This window comes from Monodon monoceros, unplaced genomic scaffold, assembly GCF_005190385.1.
Source record: "Monodon monoceros isolate NGI ecotype Baffin Bay Population unplaced genomic scaffold, NGI_Narwhal_1 Super_Scaffold_12, whole genome shotgun sequence".
NCBI lineage: Eukaryota > Metazoa > Chordata > Mammalia > Artiodactyla > Monodontidae > Monodon > Monodon monoceros.
Genome location: NW_021703768.1, coordinates 76,484,168 through 76,510,977, shown reverse-complemented (window position 1 = coordinate 76,510,977; position 26,810 = coordinate 76,484,168). Strand labels below are relative to the sequence as shown.

Genomic DNA, 26,810 nt, shown 5'->3' with positions numbered 1-26,810 from the left:
ATATACTGGGTTTTGCAGCAATAAAAGTTTAAAGTGCAATTGCCCTCTCTTAAATTTATTCATGAACCTACGTTAAATGTATGGCTCTTTTTTATACAGCATTTATAGCTTAATTCAAATGAATGTTTCTGGCTAAGCATGAGTGCCTCTACACACTCAAGTGTAATTCAGAACTTCAAATCCATTAACAGATGGTTTGCTGCTTCTCAATAGGCTGTCTGGCTTGGCTACAGCAGCACAGAGAAGGAGAAATGGGGGAATCTTAATATAAACACACACACACGCACACGCACATGCACACACACGAAAAAAATCCCTAGTACCATTTAAAGCTGAACAAGAATGACAAATAGAATGGCAAAGTCTTTTCTAGGAGGGGTGCAGTTAGTGCCTGCTGCCTAAAATTGACTGCATCCCTCTCTGCTGTAAGCAAGATTAATAAGATATAAGTGACAATTTGATGTAAGGGGAATTAAAAAAAACATAATAACTGCTTTGAAAACAAATGAAATACATATTGAATCAAACTTTCTTGCTATAAAATACTAAGTAGCACATTTTTCCAGTGTTCAGTTTTACAGATTATCTCTGTAACTTCTACCAAAACATTTCTTTAACAAGCATTGAAAAGCTTTCGAAGTTTTTCTCTACTATTTCTCAATTCTCTTCCTCCCTCCAGTTCCTTCTGCTGTTCAGCTTAAAGCCATTCATATTCATTTTACTTTCTGACACAATAAACAAAGAAAAAGGACACTGTTTTGTGAAGTTAATATCTGAGTTCACATTTAATACATTTTTCATATTTTGAGCCAAACGGGCAGTTATTTTGAATTTGTGATATGCTATTATGAACTCATCTCATGTTGAAAGATGATGAAAGCTTGTTGCCATAATGATAATATTTGTATTAAAAACATGATATAGCTCATAAACAAGAGACTTAGCAATTTACTTTGGCCAGATACAGACTCTTGGTAGTAATTTATAATTTTGAGTTAAGGGGTACCTAAGTAAAAGAAGTGCCGGAGTGAATTATTACAACGCTATTCTTGTTACTCCATCCCTTTAGGTACTTAGGTTCCAGTATAGTTAGAACCAAAAGCCAAGCACATTTCATAGTCTGGGCTCAATGCCTGGAAGAAAAGAGTCCATATGCTTAACACAGCTATGTAACATAGCCTACTTCTCATTCTTTGTTCACAAAACGTCTAGGACTGAAAGAGATGAAGACTGAATTATACTTTCAAATCACAAGACACTGATCCCAAGCAGCACAGGTTGAGGTGGAACAGAAAAGTAAGGCAGGCAAGTCTGGAATGAGCTCAACATGAGCTACACAGTGTTCAATATTTGAAAAGGCAGGTGGAGAAACGAAGGGAGGAATACTCTATTACACCAGGTATTAAACACTTTTTTTTTTTGTATAAATGCCTGTTCGCAAAAATAATATGCTCTCCAGGAAGGTATTTCCTGGACCTAGTCCAATATTTAAGTTCAAGCATTCATCAGGGCCAGTGTGTAAAACTTGCAAATACTGACTATAACCACGAAAAGTTCCTAGCATAAATTAATTTAGATACTTGGAATACCTTTTAAATTAGTCTTGTGAAAATTTATCTTTGTAACCAAAGAGGGGCAATTCTCCTTGGAACACGACAATTCTCCTTCTGACTTCTTTTTCAATCTTTTTAATGATGAGGAACATTTAGCAAGATTCAGCTCTCTGAAAAGAAAGTAAGACATAATGAAAGCTTGTTTTTCACCAACGCATAGAAGCACAAATTATATGGTGAGTTAAAAAAAAAATCTAGCCTTCTTTTAATTTAAACCCCCTTATTCATTAAAATCTTTACTGCTTTCTATTTTTATATTTATTTCAACTGTACAGAAACAAATTTTATGCATTAATTTTCATTTTATTACCCTTGCACCCCCCAACAGCCCACCGAAAAGTTTATGAATATTGAACGTCCAGTAAAGCAGACGAGACCAAGTAAACCATATTTGGCAGAGAGACTAAAGCAAACCGCTAAGATCAAAATGCAGGCCCCTACTCCCTATTCCTATGTTCATATACTAATCCTATCCTCTTCTTCCTAAAAAGATTTCAGGTTTTCTGAATTTTATATAGCATACTTTTAGAGGAGGTTTCTCATTTGGGGAAAGCTATTGTAACAACTCAGAGTATCTCACATGGCGATGCATTCTGAAATCCCATCTATATTATATACAAGTAGTACTTTAAAAATCACAAGGCAAAAATTGTGTGGAACAATAATTTGATGAAGAGTTTTATTTCTTTTGAAAAAGACTTAATAGAAAGAGTGTACCTTGAATTAAAGAAAGTGAAAATGTTGATCATGTGCATTTATAGGTATAAAACTGAGTTTTCTGCTATCAGTATAATTCAGACAACATCTCAGATAAAGATACAGTTCAAGAAATGCCTAAGAAGAAGAGCTGTACTCGAAAACAAAGCATAGCTGGTATATAAGCATCACTTACGGTAACTCTGGCAGCCCTTCAACTTGTTTCTGTTTAGCACCATTCAGCATAATTAAAGCCCTCTGAGATTCAAAGCAAGGCCGCTGTCCTATTTTCTTTGGTATCTGCATCTTTCCAGTCCCATGCACACCAGTTTTCCCCAAAGCTGGCAAATAGGAATATACCTGTTGCAAAATAATATTATATTGTTTTCTCAACTACAAAAACCTGGAAACAGTAAAAAGAAAATACTTGATTCATTTCACCATTAAATTTAGTTATAATTTCTTGGTTTCATCACTATGGTTGCCACCCTATCTCATATGAACATGCTAAAATATTAAGAAAGCTGCTAGTTCCCTGTCATTAAGTCAATATGACATACACAAGAAAAATGCCTTCTTCAAAATAATTGTTGTTTTGAATTCAAATTTGACACTCATTTAGGAAAGTTCGTTTGATGAGTTTTATGCCCAACTTGTTATAATTAGCCTATTTTTAGTATTTATGGTTTAAGTACAACTGGTATTTTGTCATTTCCATTTTGGTAATGTCTTCCTTCAACAGAAAAGAAGTCTGGAATAAACGGAATGAGGAGTGCAAAAGTCACTGAAGACAAGGATTGTTGCAAACAGTATTTGCCCAATCTGACCAATTATTAACAAGCATATTTCTCATTTGTTGAAGAAACTGCTGGAGATATTAGATATCAATAATAGCTAAAGATAGCCAAGATAAAACTGGAAAACCTTGGATCAAATCAAGTTTATATGTGTATATACATAGGATAACTGGAATAACCTTTGGCATCATTTGCAAATTTTGCTTTTTAAATACCATTAAATACTATGTAGAATGTTTCTGGATCAAGGTCTTTCCAAAATAATCATCTTACATACTGTGGCAAGTGATATAAAGATTCTTGTATAATTTTTCTGTTACCAATTCTTCATTACTCTCAAGTAATTAAAATTTCTATTCACTAATTATTCCATTTTGAGGAAGAAAACTACCTGCTTTTATATATGTTTGAAAGATTTATGATTAATATGCTCTGTCCAATTATTAGAATAAGAATATTTAAAAATTGAATTTATAAACTTACTTCTTAAAAATTAAAAGGACTAAAATAGAGTGGTGCTTACCATTTTCTGAAGAGAGAGTGGCTCAGAAGAAATACTAATGGAACTCTGTAAACACAACTTTTTAAAGACTGCCTCTGCAACAAACATTTGAAGCCAGGAGGAGGAAAAGGAACAAATAAAAATCTCTAATTCCTGTGAAGAAAAGTCTGTAGAAAACAAGAGAAGTAAATATAGTTATTGCTACACCTTATAAAATTTCTTTCTACAGACAATTTCCTTCATGGACTTTATTCATCAGATGATGATTCCTATACCAGTAAGATTCACTCACATAATTTTAAACCACAAAAAATAGATAATATTCCTATTCCTTGCCCTTCGAGAGAAATTCTTATGGCACATGTTCTCACATTTGAAACAATCATTACTTTTTATTATTTTAAATAAAAGGCTTGAAATTTTATATATACGTATATATACACACGTGAATGGATAGATGATATATGAATAGATAGACAGACATGGACTTTTATCACTATACTTTCCAATTAATGTTAAAGATCTCTTCCCACAATAGGGCTGTGTCTTTGGAAAACTGGTGCTTGGTTTTTAAATGGGCACACATGTATTTAATTTGCACTGATTAGTCTTGAGCTGATAGGAAGACATTTTTCCCCCGACAACATCCATGAATCCTATCACTGCAGAGAAGGAGGAAAGGTAAAGAAGAGGGATAAGGTAAGACAAGAGAATGCATAAGAATTTCCTTAGAAGTCTGCACCCACTGTACTATACCAAGTGCGGGAGAGGAGTATAATTTTAAATGACAAAACAAACAAACAACAAAAACACCAAGAGTCTCAAATCTCTTCATTCTAGAATCCTCAAGTTCTCCAATAATATGGAAATACATAAATATATACATGAATTGAAAGTGATAAAGGACTGAAGTGACTATTTCCCTTGTAAATTTAATGTTATGAATTCTCTATTAATACTCTCTGCTTAAGTAACAGAATGGATAATACACTGGAATGGTAAAGAATAATCAATCAATAGGATACTAAAAAAGCTAAAATTAAGCAAAACAGGATGAAAAAAGTTGATATACAATAAGGCAGATTAAAATTAACTACAAATAATGGAAGAATAAAGAATTAGAAAAAGTCAATAAAATTAGCAAAATAACATAACAGGTCAAAATACATTTTAAAAATTGGACAGAATAATAAACTTAATAGCAATATAAAGCTTAAAATTTGAAGTCTCTACTCAGGAGCTGAGTTCCCTTGGCTGAGCAGACTTCGCAGACACCCAGTGAAATCCTGTCCTTCTCAGATGCCTTCCCGAAAGGCTAGGGCCTCTGGTGTCCTTGCAGTCCTTGCCTGACTTTCAATGAGGGAAGGAGAGTTGGGGTGGGATGGGGGTGGGGTGTGGAGAAGAACAACAGTTTAAGGAGGAATTTTGCCCCTGGGAACATTTGGCAATTTGTGGTTGTCACAACTGGGGAGAGAAATATACTGGCAACGTACTAGGCAAAGGCCAGGCATGCTACCAACTGTCCTACAATTCACAGTTCACAGGACAGCCCCTCACAATAAAGAATTATCTGGCCCCAAACATAAACAGTGGCCAGGCTCAGAAAGAAACTGCCTGGACTAAAGAGATCTGAGGTTCTTGCTTGTGGCAGACTGCCATATGGGCAAATGGCTCCAGTCAGATGTTAAATAGATCCACCTAGCCCCACACAGACATATGGTTGCTGAATTCAAACAATCCTGTCCAAATATGGCCTCAGAGATATAATTTATAAGAACTGGAAACAAGAAAGGAGTTATTTACAACTTTTTGTTACAACTGACTAGTTACAACCTACTAGGCTGCTAGTATTATCTGAAACTACACAAGCAATAAACTGAAGGATGAGCAGCAAAAGATCTTTTCAATATTAAATCTCTAGTTATACACATTAAAAAAAAAGCACATCTATCAGCACAGACTTTACTACAACCAACTGATCTTACGTATCAACTCTAAGCAGAGGCAAAAGCAAAGCAGAAATAACTTGTACTGTACAGTTCAAAAGCAACGATCCCACAGTGGAACTTCTAAATGGAGTTATTCACCTAGAAATAACATTTGGTAGCTTTAAAGATATAGCAAATACAAACTATAATGGATCCATATATGTCCAGGTAACACACACTTGAAGGGAATGATCAATAAGAGATGAACAAGAGCACTTAAGAAACTTAACCCCTGATTGACATGTACACACTGCTCTATTTAAAATGGATAACCAGCAAGGACCTAGTGTACAGCACAGGGAACTATGCTCAATATTATGTAACAACCTAAATGGGAAGAGAATTTGAAAAAGAATAGATACATGTACATGTAAAACTGAATCACTTTGCTGTACACCTGAAACTAATACAACATTGTTACTCAACTGGACTCCAACATAAAATAAAAAGTTAAACAAAAAAAAAAAAAGAAGAAAGAAAGAAACTTAACCCCTGGACTTTAAGACCTTCAATGGCAGGATCATTTTTATTGCCCTCACAGCTAGTAGGTTAGTAGCTTGCACAGAATAAACATTTAGTACTTAATAGATAAAATGAATGAATGACTGGCAGATAGCAATAACTGGAGAGCCAAGCCAGGATGATCTTTAAAAAAGTTACTTAGATCATGCCACTCCCTTTTAAAAATGGTTTCTAACCCCTAAATAGGGCTTAGAAGTTCCTACTCAAGCTCCGTTATTACTTTTTTGGCTTTACTGTGGCCACTCTTCTCCTTTCTGCTTGTCATCAGCCAGGCATCAAAAGATTTCAAACAGACCCAACTCTTTCCTATCTCCGAGTTTTAGTAAATGTTGTGTCTTCTGAATGGAATACACTTCCCTGACTCTGCCAAACTCCTACTTATCCTTCAGGTTTTGCTCTCCATGACCACTCTACATAAAATAAGTTCATAAAGTAATTCATCCAACACCTAGTTTTTCTTATTTGGAGCACTTAGCATTTTAAAATGATGTATTTACATTATTAATTACAATCTGCCTCTCCCACCGAAAGCTCCAAAAAGGCAAGGATCATATTTTGTTTCCCTCTTCCACTGTATACGAAGTGTTTACCTCAATGCCTGGTAGAATGCCAATAAAAATTTGTTGAACAAATGAAGGCAACAGAAACATTTTGATTGAGATGATTAGTCAAATTATAAAAATGTATATTTTTGGAAAAGGTCTGAAGCATGGAGAGGGATTAAAATAGAAAAAAAAAAAGCCAATAAAGGTTTGGAAAAACTCTCAGGAAAAGATAATGACGTAGCCTGAGAAAGGCAAAGGAAGCTTTATTAAAGTTCTCTAAAGATGTGAAAAATATTATAGTAAATTCTGATGATATGTTTTCTTCCCAGTGAAAACAGGAGAAAAAATAAACTGAAGTTAAAGATTGACAAACTATGTCTTGCTGCCTATTTTTATGAATAAAGTTTTACTGGAACACAGCCATGTTGATTTATGTACTGTGTATCACTGCTTTCTTATTGCAGAGTTGAGTGGTTGGGACAGAGATGGTAGAGCTGAAAAGCCAAAAATATTTACTATGTTATATTTTATCAAAAACAGTTTGTCAACCCTAGTTTAAGCCAATACATCAGGAATTTCAATTAGGCACAAAAAAGAAATTTCAGATCTTGATGCTAAAATATAGAAAGGGATATAAGGAAACTCTTTCTGTTCAAAGTGTTTCCGAACAAGAGAGAATGGCATCTATGTGGGACTGCTGGACATGAGCTCTGATGGAAAGAAGAAAGAATTTTACTTATCTACTGAAATATCTTCTGCCATAATTTTCTACAAAACAATTAACAACTAACAACAATTTTACTAAACTAAAATTAATTCAATAGATCTGAATCTGAGTAGTACCACAGTATGTATTTTATACTTTTGGACTAGAAAAAAAACAAAATATCGTTTGTCATAAATGAGAAAGATGGACCAGTATCTTCAGCTGGAAGCTATATAACAGCCAAATTATAAAATCTTTACTAATGACTTAGGAAAAGCAAATAATAGTTTAACTGAGTTGAAGAATAATGCAAAAGGCATGGTCAAACAAAAAAACATACAAACTACGGAGTATCTACAGAGAAAAAGAAATGGTTCTCTATCAAAAGAGCAAAATATTGACCAAAAGGACATTATTAGAACACCTGGTTCACTTGTAGGGATGAGTGTATTATTCTACAAGCTCTGTATTATACAGTTTAACTTTGCATATTAGCTGTAGAAAAGCTACTGCTCTCTTAAGGATAAACTATTCACTTGATTTCTATCTCCTGACAAAGGCTAAAAATCAAGATGTACTAACAAAAATTTAGGAAGATTAATTTGAACCATTTTTAGATATGTATGTTAACTTTTTAAAACTGCCTACCTATGGCTTAATTGGAAGTCTAAGAAACCAATTGTGTGGTGCCTTGAGAAGAGAAAGGAAAGGCTTAAACACACAGTTCAAATGGGGATATAGTTTAAATCTCTTGTAGTTTTAAATATTAGTGATCAAACATATTGAGAGCAAAGTAATCAGTCTGTCGACAGGATTACAATGGTAACATTAAAGTCAGTCAGCTTAAGTCAGTCACAGGCTCAAATCTGTTGAGTTTAAACTTGTCTTCTGAAAACTGGGAGTAACAGTGGATAACAATGCCTTGCTTTAAAGTGAAGGGACATTCGATTATGACAAAGAAAGCATTAAAGCTGATGCATAACATGTAGTAGAACCTTGTTAACACAAGGCTCATTATTTCATGCATTTGGCTAAGATAAGTTATATTTCCCTAGAGGTAACCAATACACACTGGAAACAACACATATAAATACACTGATAGTCTGTAAAGGCACTGCTAATTCTATCCTGGGGTCCCCAAACTCAAAGAAGTTTCATTATGGAATGAAAACAGGGAATCCTTTTAGCTGAATGTTTAGTTCCCATGCTAGCAAATAATGCCAGAATTCTGCTGTTTCTAAAATGGAAAAAAAGAAAGAAAAAGAAAAGATCTAGTAGGAATGGTGGGAAAGAAATGATAAGAAAGGGTTCTGAAGGAAGATTGAATTTGAGCTAAGAAATGTTAAAAAGTCATGCAACAAAGGACAGCTACTTCACAAAAGGAACAGTAATCACCCCTCAGCTCAATGAAAAAGAAAGAGGAAAAAAAGAAGATAAAATGCTTTAGATAAAAATCTTCTAACTTCAGTAGTATAAAAAGAGACCTCTCTTTGCAGAGGGCATCATCGAATAAATCCTGAACCCAGTTAGAGCCTGGATTTCTATTCTAGAATCTCTCTTCAAAGTATTAAAGTGATTGACAGCATATTCAAGAACTTTTTCTTTTATATAAAACCAAGATGCAATGAAACACGTGTGTAACAAAACAGAATACTTACTTAGCAGTCTAAAATATTTTTAAGTATATAAAAATCATCTTTTATATTTGTGAGGCACAAAAGTTCACTTACTTTAAAATATGTTCATTTTAGAAATTTAGAAAGGAAGGAAAGAAAAGAAGGGAGGGAAGAAGGAAATGGTTCATAGGGCCCTAAACTGGCTTTGAAGTGTAAGAATGAATATACACGTTAATAACACTGTAATAACTTTGTATGTGGACAGATGGTTACTAGACGTATGATGGTGATCATTTCCTAATGTATGCAAATGTCAAATCATGTAGTACACCTGAAACATAATATTGTACATCAACTATATTAAAAAAAAAAGAATGTACACATAAAATCTTATAGAAGCCTGGAGACCCAAAAGAGTTAGGTAGAACCTTTCATAAGGTAAGCATGTGAAGATGAGTTCTGTCATCGTATTGCTTAAGTAATATTCCTATTACTTTAGAGGAAACTTTAAAATTAGACAATGTGGGGAGGAGGAAGAGTGAGAAAATTATACATATGTATTACTTTTATTTGCTTCATCCATGCTAGTTTGTTAGATCGCCAGACTCAATGGAAAAGAAATATGGCAGCTTTTTGTTATAATAAGAAAAATTACACAGCAACAGGTACATGGGGAAAATGTTTTAGCCAGTGATACAGCCCAATTAATCCAAGTGGCTTTATAACATAGTAAGTATTCTGATCCAAAGATTTTCACTTTTTAATACTGTTAAGTATTTATGCAGGAAGAGACCTGGAAACTGTTCATAGGGCGCAGACAACATTACAGACAGATAATGCTTTCTAGGTGAACAATTAGAAGTATTAAAGGTACTGAAAATAGTTTCTACCATGTGAGATTCTAAAACACCAAACATTAAAAAGCAAATCTATCTCTTCAATGAAAAGAGAATAAACTGATTTTAAATTTGTCTAAATATTTACTTTCACAGAACAGCTTAATTTTAATATTTTGTTGTAGGATTAAGGAAAACATTAATAACATTATATATAAATATATAATAATTTATTTCCATGTACTATTTTCCATGCTATATTAAATTTTTATGAAAGCATCAAAATACTATTTTTGAATAATAAATGATATGTGCGGGGAAGAAGGCTCATGTAACATAGACACACTTACCATCACATGAAAGGGAAACGTAACTTCCTAAGTCATCAGACATGTGTCGCATCACGTTTCTACCCATCTTAAGACCAAGGACAATCCAATAATCTATTGCTGCTCCAAGAATTCCAGTCAATAAGTAAGCTAGTTCATGTTTGAAGACCTAACATTGAAATCGGAAAAATATTACTAAAACATACTGAAATGTATTATTTCTATTATTTTGAATACTTGTTGAGGCAAAACATAGCTATTTAAAAAAACAGGGTATGCTAATGCCAAAAGGTATTCTTAAGAAACCTAGCAAACTAATTCCCTCTTTCCATTCTTTCCATCTCCTTCCTTCCCTCCTTCCTCCCCTGATCCATATCTACATCTAAATCTGTATCTGTATGACAAAACAGTTAATAAAACAAATTTTCCAGGACTTATATATGGATAGCTTGTAACAATCTTTTAAGATAACTTTATCCAATGGTGTCAAGTGCTTTAGTCAGGCAATAATTCCATTAAAACAATGAGGAAGTACTTGGCTTCTGTGGATTTCTGTTAACAAGAATATATGACTATAAAAAAAGAGATTTAGCCACTCCTACTGTTTATGTACAAAATTAACCTTTACATTTTCCTAAATGGCATTCGCCAGAAAAAGACTTGAAAAACACAATGCATACAAGCTTTAACAAGCAAGACTGTACTTTGTTGTAAAAAATAAAAAAAATCGGCTCATCAAATTTTAATTATTAAATTATATACCATTACCTAACTTAGAGGTATAGATATCAGTTTTAAAAGTATACATATTCCTTTATATCATCATTTATATATTGACGATATTAAACTACTGTAAGAAATACAGCAAGGCACACAAACCTTACTTACAATAAGCGTGCTTCACACTGTGTTTAAAAATATCTTTCTAATCAATAAACTATGAAGATGAAGAGGTGTGAAAATAATATTTTTAAACACCTTTCATTTAAACATAAACACTTTTCCACAATGACATTAAAACTAGTTGAAATTCCTGTATTTTTGGTATTTGTTGTCTAGGCGTGTTGGATGCGTGAAAAAAATCACTAAATTAACAGTTGGGGAGAAGCCATGTGAAAGGGTTTTAATAAATGTTATATCTAAATACATAACTGCTATGTTCTGCCCCATACTATACCTGATATGAGATTACTGACAGAGAAATCTCCAGCACTTTGAACCCTCAGTGACTATAGGATTTATTTCTTCTGCCCTCAGCAGACAAGGTTCTTACAGGTATGTACAGCATTTCATTAAGGCATCATTCCTAGCGCAAGAAGCTATTAAATGATTTCAGAACTGAAGTGCTGTTTTGGGGTTGTTGCACAAACAAGGACAAATGGTCAAGCAGCACATACATCAGGCCCGCTGAAACAGTGTTTACTGAGGGAAAACCCACAGAGACAGGATCTTCAGCAGGTGCCTAGGTCCCCTTTTGCCCTACCACACTGTTGGGTAGCAGATGGTATTCTGGCGAGGCTGGATATCAGAATGCGGGAGAGACTCTGAAGAATGGGACGAAGGGGATTTTAAGCTGCATGATTAGGGAAGCACTGCCCTTCTGATACGATCATGCGCCAAGATATGGAACTTTGACCACAGCCTGATCCTGTCAGGTCAGGATTCGTGAGTGGGCATCAGCAGGACCCCTTCTCCGGCCTTGATCAGAGGGCTGAGTTTAAGCCTTGCAGTTGTAGTTGTGTGCCATGGGAAGTGAGCAGCAGGACTGGCCATATCAGCAGGCTGGGGAAATACCCACACCTCCCTTGGACCCTGACAGGTGTCAAGCCTTGCAGCTGACCAGAAATAACTCCTTTAAGTATGGGTCTTAGCCAGTCTTCAACGAACTTTGCAGGAAGCCAACTCCATTCTTTGCAAAGCCAAAATGTAGATGATCACTCTGAGCGATTTTACCTCTCATGGTTCAACTTATCAAGAGAACATAAAACAGGACAATGAAAATCTCTGTTTAAACTAGCAAATGATCATGTCAATATCCATGCCACAGAATGTTCCTTCCAACATAATGTATATCTGAATATCAGCAATGACACTTCTCAGGAAGAAAGCAAGAGACTACTACATTTTGATTTCTCAAAGTATTCCCCCATCTCAATCAGGGTTACTTCAGCTCCCTGGTCCTAAGACTCTGGATAGGGAAGATGAGGTTAGCACATAGAGCTAAGCCTCATATAAACAACAATCTAGCACTCTATCAAGTAAAAATAACATAAAACCAACCAGGTAAGACTCTCTCTCTTTCCTGATGCAAATGTATGTACATGTGTACCTGACATCACAAATGAGTATCAATATTGCTTACTATTCAATTCACCTTGAAATTATTGTTATTAAGCAGTTAGAGATAGGTACGTCTTACAGTACCTGCAAGGAAAGACTGTAGTTCCTTTACCATGGTAAGAAAAAATTTGCCAAAGTTATTCTACCTGTGTGTCATTGGCTAAACATACCTACCACATACCACATATACATCATAGAAAATTTTTATATAAAAAGATACTTTCAAATCAGGTTCTTGGATCCTTTTACACTACTTTCTTAACTATGACACTCACTATAACCATAGGAACAAGACACTGTGCTATGGACTGTACTCACTGTAACGTAACAACGCTACTATTTCTAGCACCATGGATATATATGCTTTGGAAGTGGATTAGTGGGAAAATGGCAAAAAAACATCAAAAGAGAAAAGCTTTCTTGGAATACCAAAATGTTTGCTAAAGCTGAAAGAACAGAACATAAATACCCTAAGTATTAACAAAGAAATGAAAGACAGATATGATTTGCACATATGACATATATTTACCTTAGATCTCCCTTCTAATAGGGAAAGGCTATTAGGAGACATTCTGTCAATACAGTACTCTATTTTCTACCAGGACTAGTAATCGTTAGTTTACAGACTTGGCAATCTTCCAAAAATTGACCAGTATATGATGCAGAACAAACTTGATTCTTGGCCTCTGACTCTCAGGTTAGGGCTTTCCACAATATCCCACAGCAATAGATGACAAACTGCTCCTCTAGTACCTCTGGCAGAAAGATGCAAACATAATGTACATACTGTGCCTCTTCCTATTTTAAACAGTGACATGTGAAGTAAAAGAACGTATGTTGCAGTGGAGACTTGGCCACTAGTCAAGGTTTTGCCCTAAGAAGCTGTGATACCTTGAATAAGTTACTTATATTCTTTAGCCTCAATTTCCTTATCTTTCAACAGAAACTATCTTCCATTTCCACCAATAATTGTAGGGTTATGGTTAAATAGTATTTAAGGACAGCCACAAAGAAAAGCAGAACTAACCACCAAGCTTAGGAAAATGTGTACCTCCTCCATAACCTTGACACATCCCACCTCTGCTCTTTGCCAAGGAAAGCCCAAAGCTTTCTCAGATTATGACAATGAAATTCATTGCCACTGTGTCACTCTGCAATACATTCTGATTGACATTATGACAAAACAATATTAGCATAAACTGAGGACTTCTGTTTAGCTAATGACTTAAATTGAATGCTTCAACTAAGCAAATCAAGATACAAATGCTTTACAGTGCAGAAAATGATGTCTGGGAACATGCATGGAATTCTTGAAATTGGAAACTGCCAAAAAGATTTAATTAAGTACAATAATGAATTCTAACACATAAAGTACCACAATAAAAAAACAGTTTATATGAATTTAAGCAATTCAAATGTTAAATAAAATATTAATTTGCAAAGTTTAAAACCAGTTCTCGTATTACAACTGATGGTACAATTTATGGTACATTGCTTCACAAATATGTTACATTTATTTATAAATCTGAACAAAAATCTTCAAGTTAAATATGTATGAATTTGTTACTATTTACATTAGTATTGCCTAAGTAGATTCTTATCTGTGGTAGTCCTTTGGTGATTTAGTAAAACTGTGAAAACATCCGTTTTATTATTGTTTTCAATTATAAAAGAGCAATTTCATTTATATAATCAAATGGCTAAAAAAGAAATGCTCCTTAAAGAGGAAATATTTTCTATCCTTAATGATTCTATTGTCTAAACAGTAGAAAAAAGGCAGATGATAATCAGGATTTTATCAGTTTTAGCTTAGACATCTAGTTATACCCAGAAACAATCCTCCCTTTTTAATGCCAATTAAAAAAAATAAATAAATAAAATAAAAGCCCTGAAAAGAATGTTTTCTTTAAAGAATGCCTCATACACTCCCTAAATAGAATTTTTAAAAATCAGTAAGGGGTTCTGTTTCTAATAATGGAGGCCTAGGTAATTCAGATAAACCATCTTATAGAAGAAAACTTAAAATGTTGAATAAAATATGTAAAACATCTTCAGTAAAGTTAAAAGGAATTGCTCAGCCAAGATCTAGGAGAAGGTAAAAAACAAGTGAGGCATTCAAAGCTAGCTGACTTTGCCCTAAGGACATTTGCTGACCCCAGAGAAAGAGCTGATACACAGTTTGGAGCCTAGGGGAAAAAGGAGTATAAAAGTCATAGCTCAAGGCCTAATGCCCAATACTCTGACACCCTGCAGGGCTTCAGTCTCAAAGCAAGCATGAATCAGAAGCAAAACAACATGTATCTGTGGCCCTGTACTTTACTTTGACTATCCAGGAACCCTTGAACCACACAACAAAAATTTTCGCTAGAGGAAGATATTCTGTGTCTTTGCCACAAACTATTTCTACAAATAATTTTTCAAATGCAATTTACGGCACACAGTCAAACATAACTAGCTTGCAAGAGAATATAAAAGACATGAAAGAAGGAAACAGCAGAAACAACGAGTACAAACTGACTCACAAAAACGTCAAATATGGAATAATCAGATGTAGACTGTAAAATAACTATTATCGCCATGTTCAAAGACAAAAGAAAACCTTGAAAACTTCGTAGGGAACCAGAAACCATAAAAATATATCATAGTAATTTGGAAGGAAAAAGTCTAAAACTGGGAAAAATACAAAAAATAAAAAATGCAATAGCCATGTTTATCATATTAGATACAGCTGAAAAGAGACTAGTGAACTAGAAATTGGATGAAAACACTATCCAGAATGCTCCGAGTACAGAAAAAAATGGAAAATATAGATGAGAGGGTAAAACACACAGAGGATACAAAGAGGAGGTGTGACATAAGTTCATTTGGAACTTAAAAAGTAGAGGAGCGAAAAAGGATCAGATGAAATAAATTAGAAGAGAAACTATGTAAGAATTTTCCTTAAGCTAGAAGGGACTTCATGGCTATTTAACACCAGAGGTCTCCACTCCATCTACTATGTTTTCTATCCCCAAAGAAAATATTACCTAGCTAGCAATTATGATGATATATCAGTCATGAATAACAAGAAGGCATCACTGTATATAAAGCAGACACTGTTAAAAAAAAAAAAGAATAAATTCCCAAGGTAGAGTCAGAGGAGTTGATTAAAACATTTAAGCTTGACCTAATAGGTGATAGAGAAAAATGTAGAATAACAGAGAAAACACATTTTGGCCTCTAATCTTATATGAGGTCAAAAAGAAAAGTTGAGTTAATTTCAGAAAGCGGAAATCATATAGGGCTCATTTTTTAACTATAATTTACTATTAGATATTAATAACAAAAGCATAGACAAAATCTGACAACTAAAAGCCATCCATTTAGAAGTTTTAAAACACTCTTTTAAAATATTTCTTGGATCAAAGGGGAATTTGTAATTGACAATAAAAAACACTTTGAAAAAAACAATAAGAGCACCCGAGATTAAAGTATCAAAACTTGCAGAATGAATCTCAAGTTCCACTCAAAAGGCAATTTATATTAAGTGTACATATTAGAAGTAAAGACTAAATAGAAAAAAGATTCAAATATTCAAGATAGAAGAGAAAAAGAAAGGAATTTTTAAAAATGAGCAGAAATGATATAAAAATGTTAATAATAAAGTCCCCAAAAGCTCATTTTGAAAGGAAAGGTGACTAACACTTATTATGCACCTAAAATGTGGGGCAGTATGTTGCTATGCGCTTTACATATTTTCTGCATTTAATTTTCCCAGTTACCCTTCATATAGATAATATACTAAAATCACTGCATGCTGATTTTCTAACAACAAGCAAAACCTACTTATGAAGAAATGTTTCAGGAAATAACTCTTAACACCCAGAAAGGTGTTTTAAAAAACAAGTAGAACTTTTTATTAGTAGTACCAAAAAGTTGTATGGATTCACTCAATTTTTATAATCACAAGTTCCTTAAAAATTGAAATGTACAAAAATAAAAAAATCTAGAGTGATAAGTAACTATAGATTTCTTAACAGTAATGGTCAAGTAACTGTCCAAATGTGGATGTAGCACTACAGCCAAGTGTGAGATGACAAAACCAGCCTTCAAGAATCTTTACCTTAAAATTAGATAAACGAAGTAGAAAACGATATATTTGGGTGCATGTTAATTTGTCTCAAGTAATTCAAAGAATAAAGGGAAGAAAAAAGACACATACTTCAAAGAAGTACTTTTTTCCATAGGCCAATATTCATTTGTAAATTAATCCTACTTACATCACTAGACTTGCATTTTTCCTTGTGAGAATATATAGTCCACTCCAAAAGCATATTTATTGGTTTGGTTAAAAGCCCAGATGTCTCGCTTCCTGACCAAAAGATTTCAAGAAGAACTGCCTTTCCTGTTATTTTCAGACTCTGAGAATCTGACCAGTCATACAACCTAATAAAAATATGAATGAAAAGTATATCTTTATGCCAATTTGACCACTACAGTTATTAGTCATAATATCTGCTAATTTGATCATTATGGTTATTAGGCATAATATTTTGTCATAAAACAAAAAAAATCTAGCAATTTCTGAATACAGAAGTCTATTAATATATAAGGATTATAATATCTAGTTATAATAAACAAAATTTTTAAATGGCTTCATTTCAACATAATCATCAACAAGTACACACTAATGCAACTGCAGGATTTAGAACATAGGCAGAACTTACAGATATTATAGATTCAGTATTAAACCTGGTATAGCTTTTTACTTAAGCATTCAATTACTAAAGAATTCAAAAACATACAAATTCTGAAAAATAAAAACAGTCTTACCTATCCAAATGTGTAAGTTAGTGAAAAATAAAAATGTGAAGGAAACATGAAAAAAGCATACAAACCTTTACAGCTACTGAAGGACTGAATCTAGACATGTTTTTAAAATAAATCTATATACTTGAAACTAGAAAAACAGGTGTTTTTTTTTAGAAATATGTAGATAAATAATTAGAAAAATGGTACATAAGACAATATATAGAAAAAATGTTTTTTGGTGATTAAAACTTACTTTTGACTCAGATGTCGGACTTCACTTTTAACTAAATTAAAGAAAAATTTGAGCAGTGTCAGGTGGAGCAACTTAGAGCCAATAATATTTTCTGAAATTTGATGACAAAAACTTTCACTGAAAAGGCAAGACCTGGAAAACATGAACCCAACAATCATATAACATGCAACAACTCATTGAGTAATTTGTGAGCAAAGTATTTCTTTCTTCAGAAAATCATTGGAATTTTAATAAAGCTTGCTCTAACAAAATATAAAGCAAATTCAACAAAATTTTATTAATAATATATTTTCTTCCTTTAAAAATTAAACCCTGTCAAATACCCCATGACAGTTAATTTTCTAATAATAGAGATCTAATTTCTCTATTTTTCAGTGATTGTTAATGGTTAACAACCATCTGGTACTCTCCCCTTGTATTCTTTATTTCACTGAAAAAGAAAAATAACTATGAATTTCATTAAACCATTTTGATTCAGATGACCAGTTACACTTTCAATTTATAATACTCTCTATAATCCTCCTCTTACTCAAAATTATTTCATTTTTCATTATTTAGTAAAATGAAGGTCATTTAGAGCTATTTTTTTTGAAGTTTTAAAAATTCAGGATTTATTTTCTTTCCATCTTCTGCAGCAGTCCTATCCAACAGAACTTTCCATGATGATGGATATGTTCTACTGAACACCTGAAATGTGGCTTGTGCAAAACTGAGGTGTTGAATTTTTAATTATTTAATCTTAATTAAATTTAAATATAGTCACATGTGGCTAGCGGCTATGGGGTTGGACAGCACAGTTCTATAGTATTTTTTTGTTTGTTTTTTTGCGGTATGCAGGCCTCTCACTGCCGTGGTCTCTCCCGTTGCGGAGCACAGGCTCTGGACGTGCAGGCTCAGCGGCCACGGCTCACGGGCCTAGCCGCTACACGGCAGGTGGGATCTTCCCAGACCAGGGCACAAACCCATGTCCCCTGCATCGGCAGGCGGACTCTCAACCACTGCACCACCAGGGAAGCCCTATAGTATTTTTTAAAAGAGAACATAAAATTACTCAGAACTCCAGGACTAAGAGAGATAGTCCAGGCAACAACATTTATTACAATTTTCTTCCAACTTCATTATCAATTATACCAACAATGTACTTATAACTCTGTACCTCTGTCTCCATCTTCCCCATCTATTTTGAATACCACACTCGCAGATTAGGAGGGCCCTTACAGCTATTAAATGTAACAATCCATTTAATACTCAAATCTGTTCTAAAAGATCCTCCTTGACCATATAGTTATTCAGTCTAACTGAAAACTGCCAGAGATGGATACCATAGTATCTTTCTTGTTTTTCTAAAAACACACATTATGAAATATTTCAAAAATACACTCAGGGACTTCCCTGGTGGTGCAGTGGTTAAGAATCCGCCTGCCCACGCAGGTCCGGGAAGATTCCACATGCTGCAGAGCAACTAAGCCCATGTGCCACAACTACTGAGCCAGTGCTCTAGAGCCCATGAGCCAGAACTGCTGAGCTCATGTGCCACAACTCCTGAAGCCCGCGTGCCTAGAGCCTGTGCTCTGCAACAAGAGAAGCCCCCGCTCGCTGCAACAAGAGAAAAAGCATGTGTGCAGCAACGAAGACCCACTGCAGCCAAAAATAAATAAATAAATTTATAAAAACAAAAATACGGGGCTTCCCTGGTGGCGCAGTGGTTGAGGGTCCGCCTGCCGATGCAGGGGACACGGGTTCGTGCCGCGGTCTGGGAGGATCCCACATGCCGTGGAGCAGCTGGGCCCGTGAGCCATGGCTGCTGGGCCTGCGCGTCTGGAGCCTGTGCTCCGCAACGGGAGAGGCCACAACAGTGAGGGGCCCGTGTACCGCAAAAACAAACAAAAACAAACCAACAAACAAAAAACAAAAATACACTCAGAAGTAGACGAGTATCGCCCAGCTCATCTGTATTCCTACCACTTTCCTGGGAACCTTCCCCGAGACTCCCAACAGACCCAGTTATTTTGTAATTAAACCTGGGTATCTGTTTATTAAAAAGTCTACTTTTAAGCTGCCTGAATTCCATTTCCTGTAGCATCAATTAATTCATCCAAGCATTTATAAGGCACTTATTATGTTCCAGACATTATAAGCACTGAGGAGGGAGATGTTTAACACTGAGCATCTACTCTTCTGAAAGTCAGAGGCTGCATACACTGTTGGTGGGAATGTAAACTGGTATAGCCACTATGGAAAACAGTATGGAGATCCCTCAAAAAATTAAGAGCAGGACTACCATAAGATCCAGCTATCCCACTTCTGGGCATTTATCCAAGAATATGAAAACACTAATTTGAAAAGATATATGTACTCTTCTGTTTATTGCAGCATTATTTACACTAGCCAAAATATGGAAACAATCTTAAGTGCCCATCAACAGATGAATAAATCACAATGTGATACATACACACACACACAAAAGAATACTATTCAGACATAAGAAAGAAAAAAATCTTGCCATTTGTGACAACATGGATAGATCTTGAGAGTATTATGTTAAGTGAAACAAGTCAGACTGAGAAAGACATATACCCTACGATTTCACTCATGTGGTATATAAAAAACAAACAAATGACCAAAATAATTGAGCAAATCAGACCAAACCAAAACAAACACAGATATGAATAGAGTAGTGGTTACCAGAGGGGAAGGGGCAGGGGGGTGGGTGGAGAGAAGGGGATCAACTGTATGGTGACAAATGGAAACTCAATTTTTGCTGATGAGCACACTGCAGGTATACAGAAATAGAAATATAATGTTGTACACATGCAACAAATATATTACAAACCAATGTTACCACAATAAATTTAAAAAAAAAGTCAGAGGCTGATTTAAGTGAAAAACTTAACTCAAAGGAAAGGGCAAGAGATAGGAAGTGACATTTGACTTGCATTTTAAAGGACAATTAGGAGAGGCCAGGTATTTATAGGGTGGCAAGAATGGAGGTTTATATAGACAGATAAAACATAAGAGCAAAGGGATAAGAAATGAAAATAGTTCAGTCATTGGGCATGCCTGGGAAAATGATGAAGAATGGAGACATACATAGGGCTAAATCATGAAGGGTCTTACATGTTTTGCTAAGGAATTTAAAATGTTTTCTACAGGTGATATGCGTGTTGAAGGACTTTTATCTGGGAAATGAAAAGACCACTTTGGAAAGAGCATACTGGTGTACTTTGGAAGATAAAGGGAAAAAGTAGGATCAAGATCAATAAAGTGGATATTGCAACAGTTTACATAAGAAGCAATGAAGGCTTTTTAAATAAAGGTGATGACAGCGAAGGAAGAAACAGATTTGTAAATTAGAAGAATGGCAAATATGTAAACCATATATGCTCACATCCTACACCTATGTTGGAACAGTACCGTGTTAGAATTGTGTTTACACCTTCAAAAGTGTGGGAACTGTTATTTTATCTTTTTACCCCTGAAACATAGCACAATGCCTGGCTCCCAGTAACTACTCAATAACATTTTTTGAAATAATAAGTAAATGCATGCTAGCTAGCTGATTAGCCTCCTTCAAATATAACACAACCAAGATGGTAGGTAAACCCCTATGATCTCCAAGAGGTAACCAAAGATCTAGCTTTTGCCTGGCTAGTCAAGTATCCTTTCTCTTACTACTATGGACCGCCCTAAAACTGAACATTTGGATAAAAATAAAGTACTTCCCAGACAAAGGAAGGCTATCAGATACAGAGAGCTATCAGAGAAGACATAGAAAAATGATTACTTCTGTTTGAGAGAAAGAAGCAGAAATAGGAGGGATTTCTGAAGAGATTAACATATGGAAGACAAAGGAAGGATCTAGGCAGATGACAGCATGTGCAGAGGCATGAAAGAGATGACATATTTAGGAAACATTAAGTTCAGTTTCAAAATTCAAATTTCTAGCTGAAAAAATATAACAGAAACACTAAAACAGATATTGTATACAGTTACAAATGTTTATACTATTGATAACCAAAATTTTATGATATTCATATCCAACAAATTCATTTTCTTAATTTTTAAAATATGCAAACTTATTTTGTTAAAAAATAAAATAAAAATAAATAATGATTTGGCATTCCTGTGAGCCATTTCATATATTTATTAAACATTTTTTAAAAATAAAATGATTGACAAACATGACCAACTTAGACTTGGCCTTTGCAATAAATACAACACACAAACATTACACACACAAAAAAATTTTTTCTAAAAAGAAATGTACTTCTTTTATCAGTATCTAAAAAATACATAGCAGAACACTAACTATATGAAATTTAACATCCTCACATGTGAAATTCCTTACCTGATAAGCACTTCTATTAGAGACCATGCCCCTTTCATACAAGTTGGACACTGAAACAATTCTAAGTAATATCTTGACATGGTTGGGGACTTCCAAGGAGGGTGAAGGTGAAGAAGAGCTGACAGTATATGAAAGTATCGACCAGAAAATGTATCTATGTTATCCTATTATTTAAAAATAAACAAACAAATAAAACACAATAGCTAAAAGTACAGTTTTACCAGGTAATTTAGTTTAAAACTATAATAACCCAGACCTAACTTTCTTGGCAAAAATATGTGTTTGGACAAAGGAGAACAGATGGAAGCATGATGTTTAGCTAATTAAATACTGCAACTGAGAGAGAGGCACACTCTAAATATGTACCTACATATTAGATAATCCTAGCTATTGGGGCTAATCTATATCATATGTCCATTTTACTTCTCATGATTATCGTGTGATTAAAAGAGTTCCCAAATGTGACCTGAAATGAACTGAAGAAACTTTACATGTAACATTCTGACTTATCACCAACATTAGTCTGACATAGCTTAAACCTGTTGTTTCTTCAAATTGTCACCTTGATGAAGAATATGACTAGAAATCTACCTTTGAAAAGCTGTTCCTATTGGTTTTCACAATAGGAACAAGGAGTAAGTTCAGTGTCTACATATACTATGAATAAAAATCATTACCAGTGTACTAAATGAGTAATTTACTAAATGACATTCTAGATCCTTATAATTTGATTTTTACATTAGATACTTTACTGCCACAGAAAAAAATTCTGAGAAAATATTAAGTTAAAACACTCAGAGTAATACCTAGTATAGAGTTTAAAAACAGAAAAGAAATGGTAATAAATAGGTACTGCATTTATTATTAAAATGAGGAAAAGAAATAATGAAGAGAGAAAATAAACTATAAACTTACAAAAACTGAGAAAGTGTTCATAGTTTAACATTCTTTGAAAGACTATAAAACCCGTAAGACTGCTCTTACCTGTAGAATGTTCTCTAGAAGAGCATGAAGAAGGCAAACAGGAGGGATATAATGTGACTGCAAAGAGGAAAGTTCCTCAATTGCTTCTTTAAAAAACTGTCCTTCTATGAGGCTTTCAATTAAATTTAATACACCTCTGGGAAATTCAGCGTTTTTAACCTAAGAAAGGAAAGATTCTATGACTCAAAGAAAAGAAGGGGAAAATTCTGAGATGAAATTTTGTATTAGCAAGGAGCCTGAATTTCCTCATCTGTAAAATGAACAATCCCTGCCCTCACTACTTCACTATGTTGTTATGTGGTTCCAAAAAAATGATTTGTATGAATGCGTTTTACAACAATAAAATTGCACTGCAAAACATATACATTATTGTTTTATTTATTATTCTCTGTCACTTTGAATAGTAAGAGGAAACACTACCTCTAAAGGAAAACTTTAAAAGGCATTTGCAAAGTCTGGCTGATAATGAGACTTCAGTTGGAGGTACAACCACACATAGTTTTAATTAAGATGCAAAATTATTTTTTGGTGTTCTTTTAAACTTATAAGCAAACTATGCCTATTAAGATATGCTACATATATTAAGATGTCATCAAGTAGAATCAATATTTGCAAAAGTGACAACTGCTACAGTATCATAAAATTACTCTGAACATGCACATTAATATAACTCTTAAGAGTTCCACAAAATACAGCCCCCTTGGTCAAAATATTTTTAACAATAAAAGTGACTCCTTTGACCTAGTTGAGAATCAAGAATACTCTGAAAGACTCATGGACTAAAACAATCAATTTTAAAGGAATGAATAATGATATAAAGAAAATAATATACTCATAAGTATTACTCTGAAAATTTAATCAAAAGTAGTAATTATGAAACCTATGAAATGTATGAATAGGGATACATAACTCACCTGTGATGAGCACAAGGTAAGTTTTTAATTCTTCTTATCAATTTTTATTACTGTATAGAATTTTTTTTGGAGCTTTGATAGAATACTATTTTTCTTTTTCACTTCTAATTAGAGAAACTACATTTCAAATTTGATAAGAAGCTTTGTCTTGCTGACAACACATACCTTTATATCAAAACAACTAATAATAAAACATAAAGCTTATTTTTGCCCCCATCAGCACCCTACTCCAAATTTCTTACCTCAACATTGTATACTGGTTGTTTATCTATTCTAATGCAGCTGTATCTTATAGCCTACAAAACAGAAACTATTAATTAAAATTAAACATTTTTAGGTCAAAAAATACAGTTCAGCTTACAAAGCATAAAACCTTGGCCAAACTTACAAATCAGATTCAGGAAGACATTAATAGATATAATTGATCTGATTCTCATGTTTAACTAGGAACCTCCATCATTTTAGGGTAATGGCACTCTCATGACTATGAACAGTCTCTATTTTCCCCTTCTAAATTAAAATAATGTAAAAGGTAAAGTCATATTTACTTTGAAGACCATTGTCCTTAGTATTTTAATAATTAGAAATATAAATGGAGAGAGCACTTATAAAATGCTCCTCTGGACTTTTGTATAAAACTCCATAGGAGAAAAAATTTAGTCATGTTTTGTATATAATCACATGTAAAATCTTCCTCTATTGTAAAATACCTGTAAGTTTGTATTTGTTTAAAAGATTATACTGGAGAAATATTTGCAAACATAACAAGAGATAATATCCTGATTATATAAAGAGTTCTAGAAGCAGTGGTATAAAACAACCTACTGAAAAAATAGAGAAAAGAGTACCAACAAGCAGTTGGCAGAGGAAGAAATACACAAATGGCAAGTGAAGGCATAAAATATGCTCAAACTTGCTACTAACAGAAGAAATACAAATTAAAACAATGATAGAGGCTTGGCTTCCACTTAGGATATAGAAAGCTGAAAAGAGAGGCCTTCCCACATTACGAACAATAAAAATGGAAAATCTACGAAATGATAACTTCACCTGAACCCTTGGGACAGCAGAGGTCTTAGTGCAACAAACTAAACAGAGATATGAAGAAAGAGAAGGGCCTCCAAGGACATGGGACATGAGCACCGATTTATCTGAGAGAGTTTAGCAGGAATAGGAGGACTCCACTACAGTGGGTAAGATTTCAGCTTAAATTTTTCACCACTTACTAAAGGCCAAGTGTGGGCCAGCATGAGAAAACGGAACCCCTGGGAATCAACAAAATGCAGGGAGTTTGCACTCAATGGTGTGATTTTCTCCACAGACCTCACTGGGTGCTCATGCAAACGAAAAGAGACAGGGTGGGAGACCAAAGAAAGTCTCCCTAGTGGTGGAGGCTGAGACTTGAACAGCAGCTGCTGTGGGAAGGGTAGCAAATGTGGTTACCCTCAGGGCACACATGCAAACCCCATAACCTGCTGGATAAGGAAATAGGAAAAAAATCCTTTACCCCCAGAGAGAGGCAGGAAGAGATGGTGATCCCAGATCATCCCCTATTACTTGAGGCAGGGCAAGAACACTGAAAAAGCCCTTCCCCAAAACCCAGGGAGCCTCAAAGCCTTTCTCAGACTGAGGCTGAACAAGGACAACAGAAATGGGGATCCTCTAGCCCTCATTCTCCAATAGCAGGTTAACAAGCAACAAGTTACAGCAGTTTATAAAACACATAACTTATCCGTGATATCACTGAGGTATAAATGGCAGAGAATTCAGCAATTTACTAAATGTCCACAGACAATAATTACTATTAACAAAAATTAATGAATAAAATTATTTTAAGATATATTAAACATAATAATAAAATGACTCATTATTATTATTATACTTGGTTACACTACAGAATGAGAGAAAACTATACAAAATTTTTAGTATGTCAAGTTCTACCTGAGCTCTGTATATGTGTTTCCTTAAGGCATTTTTTATGTCAGCAATATCCACATCTGTCCTGATATCCTTGGTTTTTGATTCTTTGGCATGATCAGCAAAAACAGAATTCTTCATTTCTTTCTGTATACGCAAAAAAGTACTTTACACAATGTACTAAAGAGTGTCAACACAAATGCTAAGTATCACAATAGACAACACAAGAACACATTCATGCAGTGTTAACTACAGCAAAGATCCTTACAATTACATTACATAAAGATTACAGATTGAAATTTAAAAAATTAAAAACCAAATGTTTTAATTGCAAAGTTTTACCTGATATTTACATGTGCACTTTCTTAAGTACTTTTTATTTTAACCTGTTCCAAACCTTTCCTGGAACCTCTCTCTCTCCCTTGTTTTGTTTTTTGGTTGCCATGTTCCCACAAAACATAATTATTTACCTTTATCATTCTTCTGAAGATCCTTCTGAATACATATAAACACGCTGTCTAGACTGTAAAATAAAGTTATACTCTAGAAAAATTAACACAAGAAGGATCCTGTTTAAAAGACAAGCTTTTGGGCTCCCCTGGTGGTGCAATGGTTGAGAGTCTGCCTGCTGTTGCAGGGGACACGGGTTCGTGCCCTGGTCCAGGAGGATCCCACATGCCGCGGAGCGGCTGGGCCTGTGAGCCATGGCCGCTGAGCCTGCGCATCCGGAGCCTGTGTTCTGCAACGGGAGAGGCCACGGCGGTGAGAGGCCCGCGTATCGCGAAAAAAAAAAGAAAAAAAAAAAAAAAAAACCCCTAAAATTTAGATTATTTAGATTAGAATGTATTAGCCAAACTACATACACGTGTATTTTTCATTTTAAGAATTTTAGCCTCTTTTGTCAGAACCTTTCTTTTCTTTTTTGTTTTAGTCAGGCAAAATAAAATATATTTGAATATCCTGATTATTAACTCAAATTCTTTCTGTACACATGTAAAAATATTTTCATTGTGAACCAAAGCTAATTATAACATTAATTATGAATATTACACCAGATCAAATCAAGAAGATTCTTTTCATAAGATGTACAAGTTATATTTAACACAGCACGCA

General features: G+C 34.3%; 1 protein-coding gene across 1 annotated transcript in view; it reads right to left on the bottom strand.

The window, feature by feature from the left end:
- Positions 1–26,810, bottom strand: part of SLF1 (SMC5-SMC6 complex localization factor 1) — a 58,558-nt gene that overhangs the window by 4,458 nt on the left and 27,290 nt on the right. Inside the window, exons 9-18 of the mRNA XM_029217327.1 lie at positions 25,722–25,844; positions 24,023–24,076; positions 22,867–23,025; positions 21,883–22,046; positions 17,535–17,666; positions 16,750–16,915; positions 10,172–10,319; positions 3,630–3,775; positions 2,506–2,669; positions 1,590–1,723 (exon numbers count right to left, since the gene is read on the bottom strand). Of these exons, the coding sequence (XP_029073160.1) occupies positions 1,590–1,723; positions 2,506–2,669; positions 3,630–3,775; positions 10,172–10,319; positions 16,750–16,915; positions 17,535–17,666; positions 21,883–22,046; positions 22,867–23,025; positions 24,023–24,076; positions 25,722–25,844 (1,390 nt within the window). The remainder of the gene's footprint in view (positions 1–1,589; positions 1,724–2,505; positions 2,670–3,629; positions 3,776–10,171; positions 10,320–16,749; positions 16,916–17,534; positions 17,667–21,882; positions 22,047–22,866; positions 23,026–24,022; positions 24,077–25,721; positions 25,845–26,810) is intronic.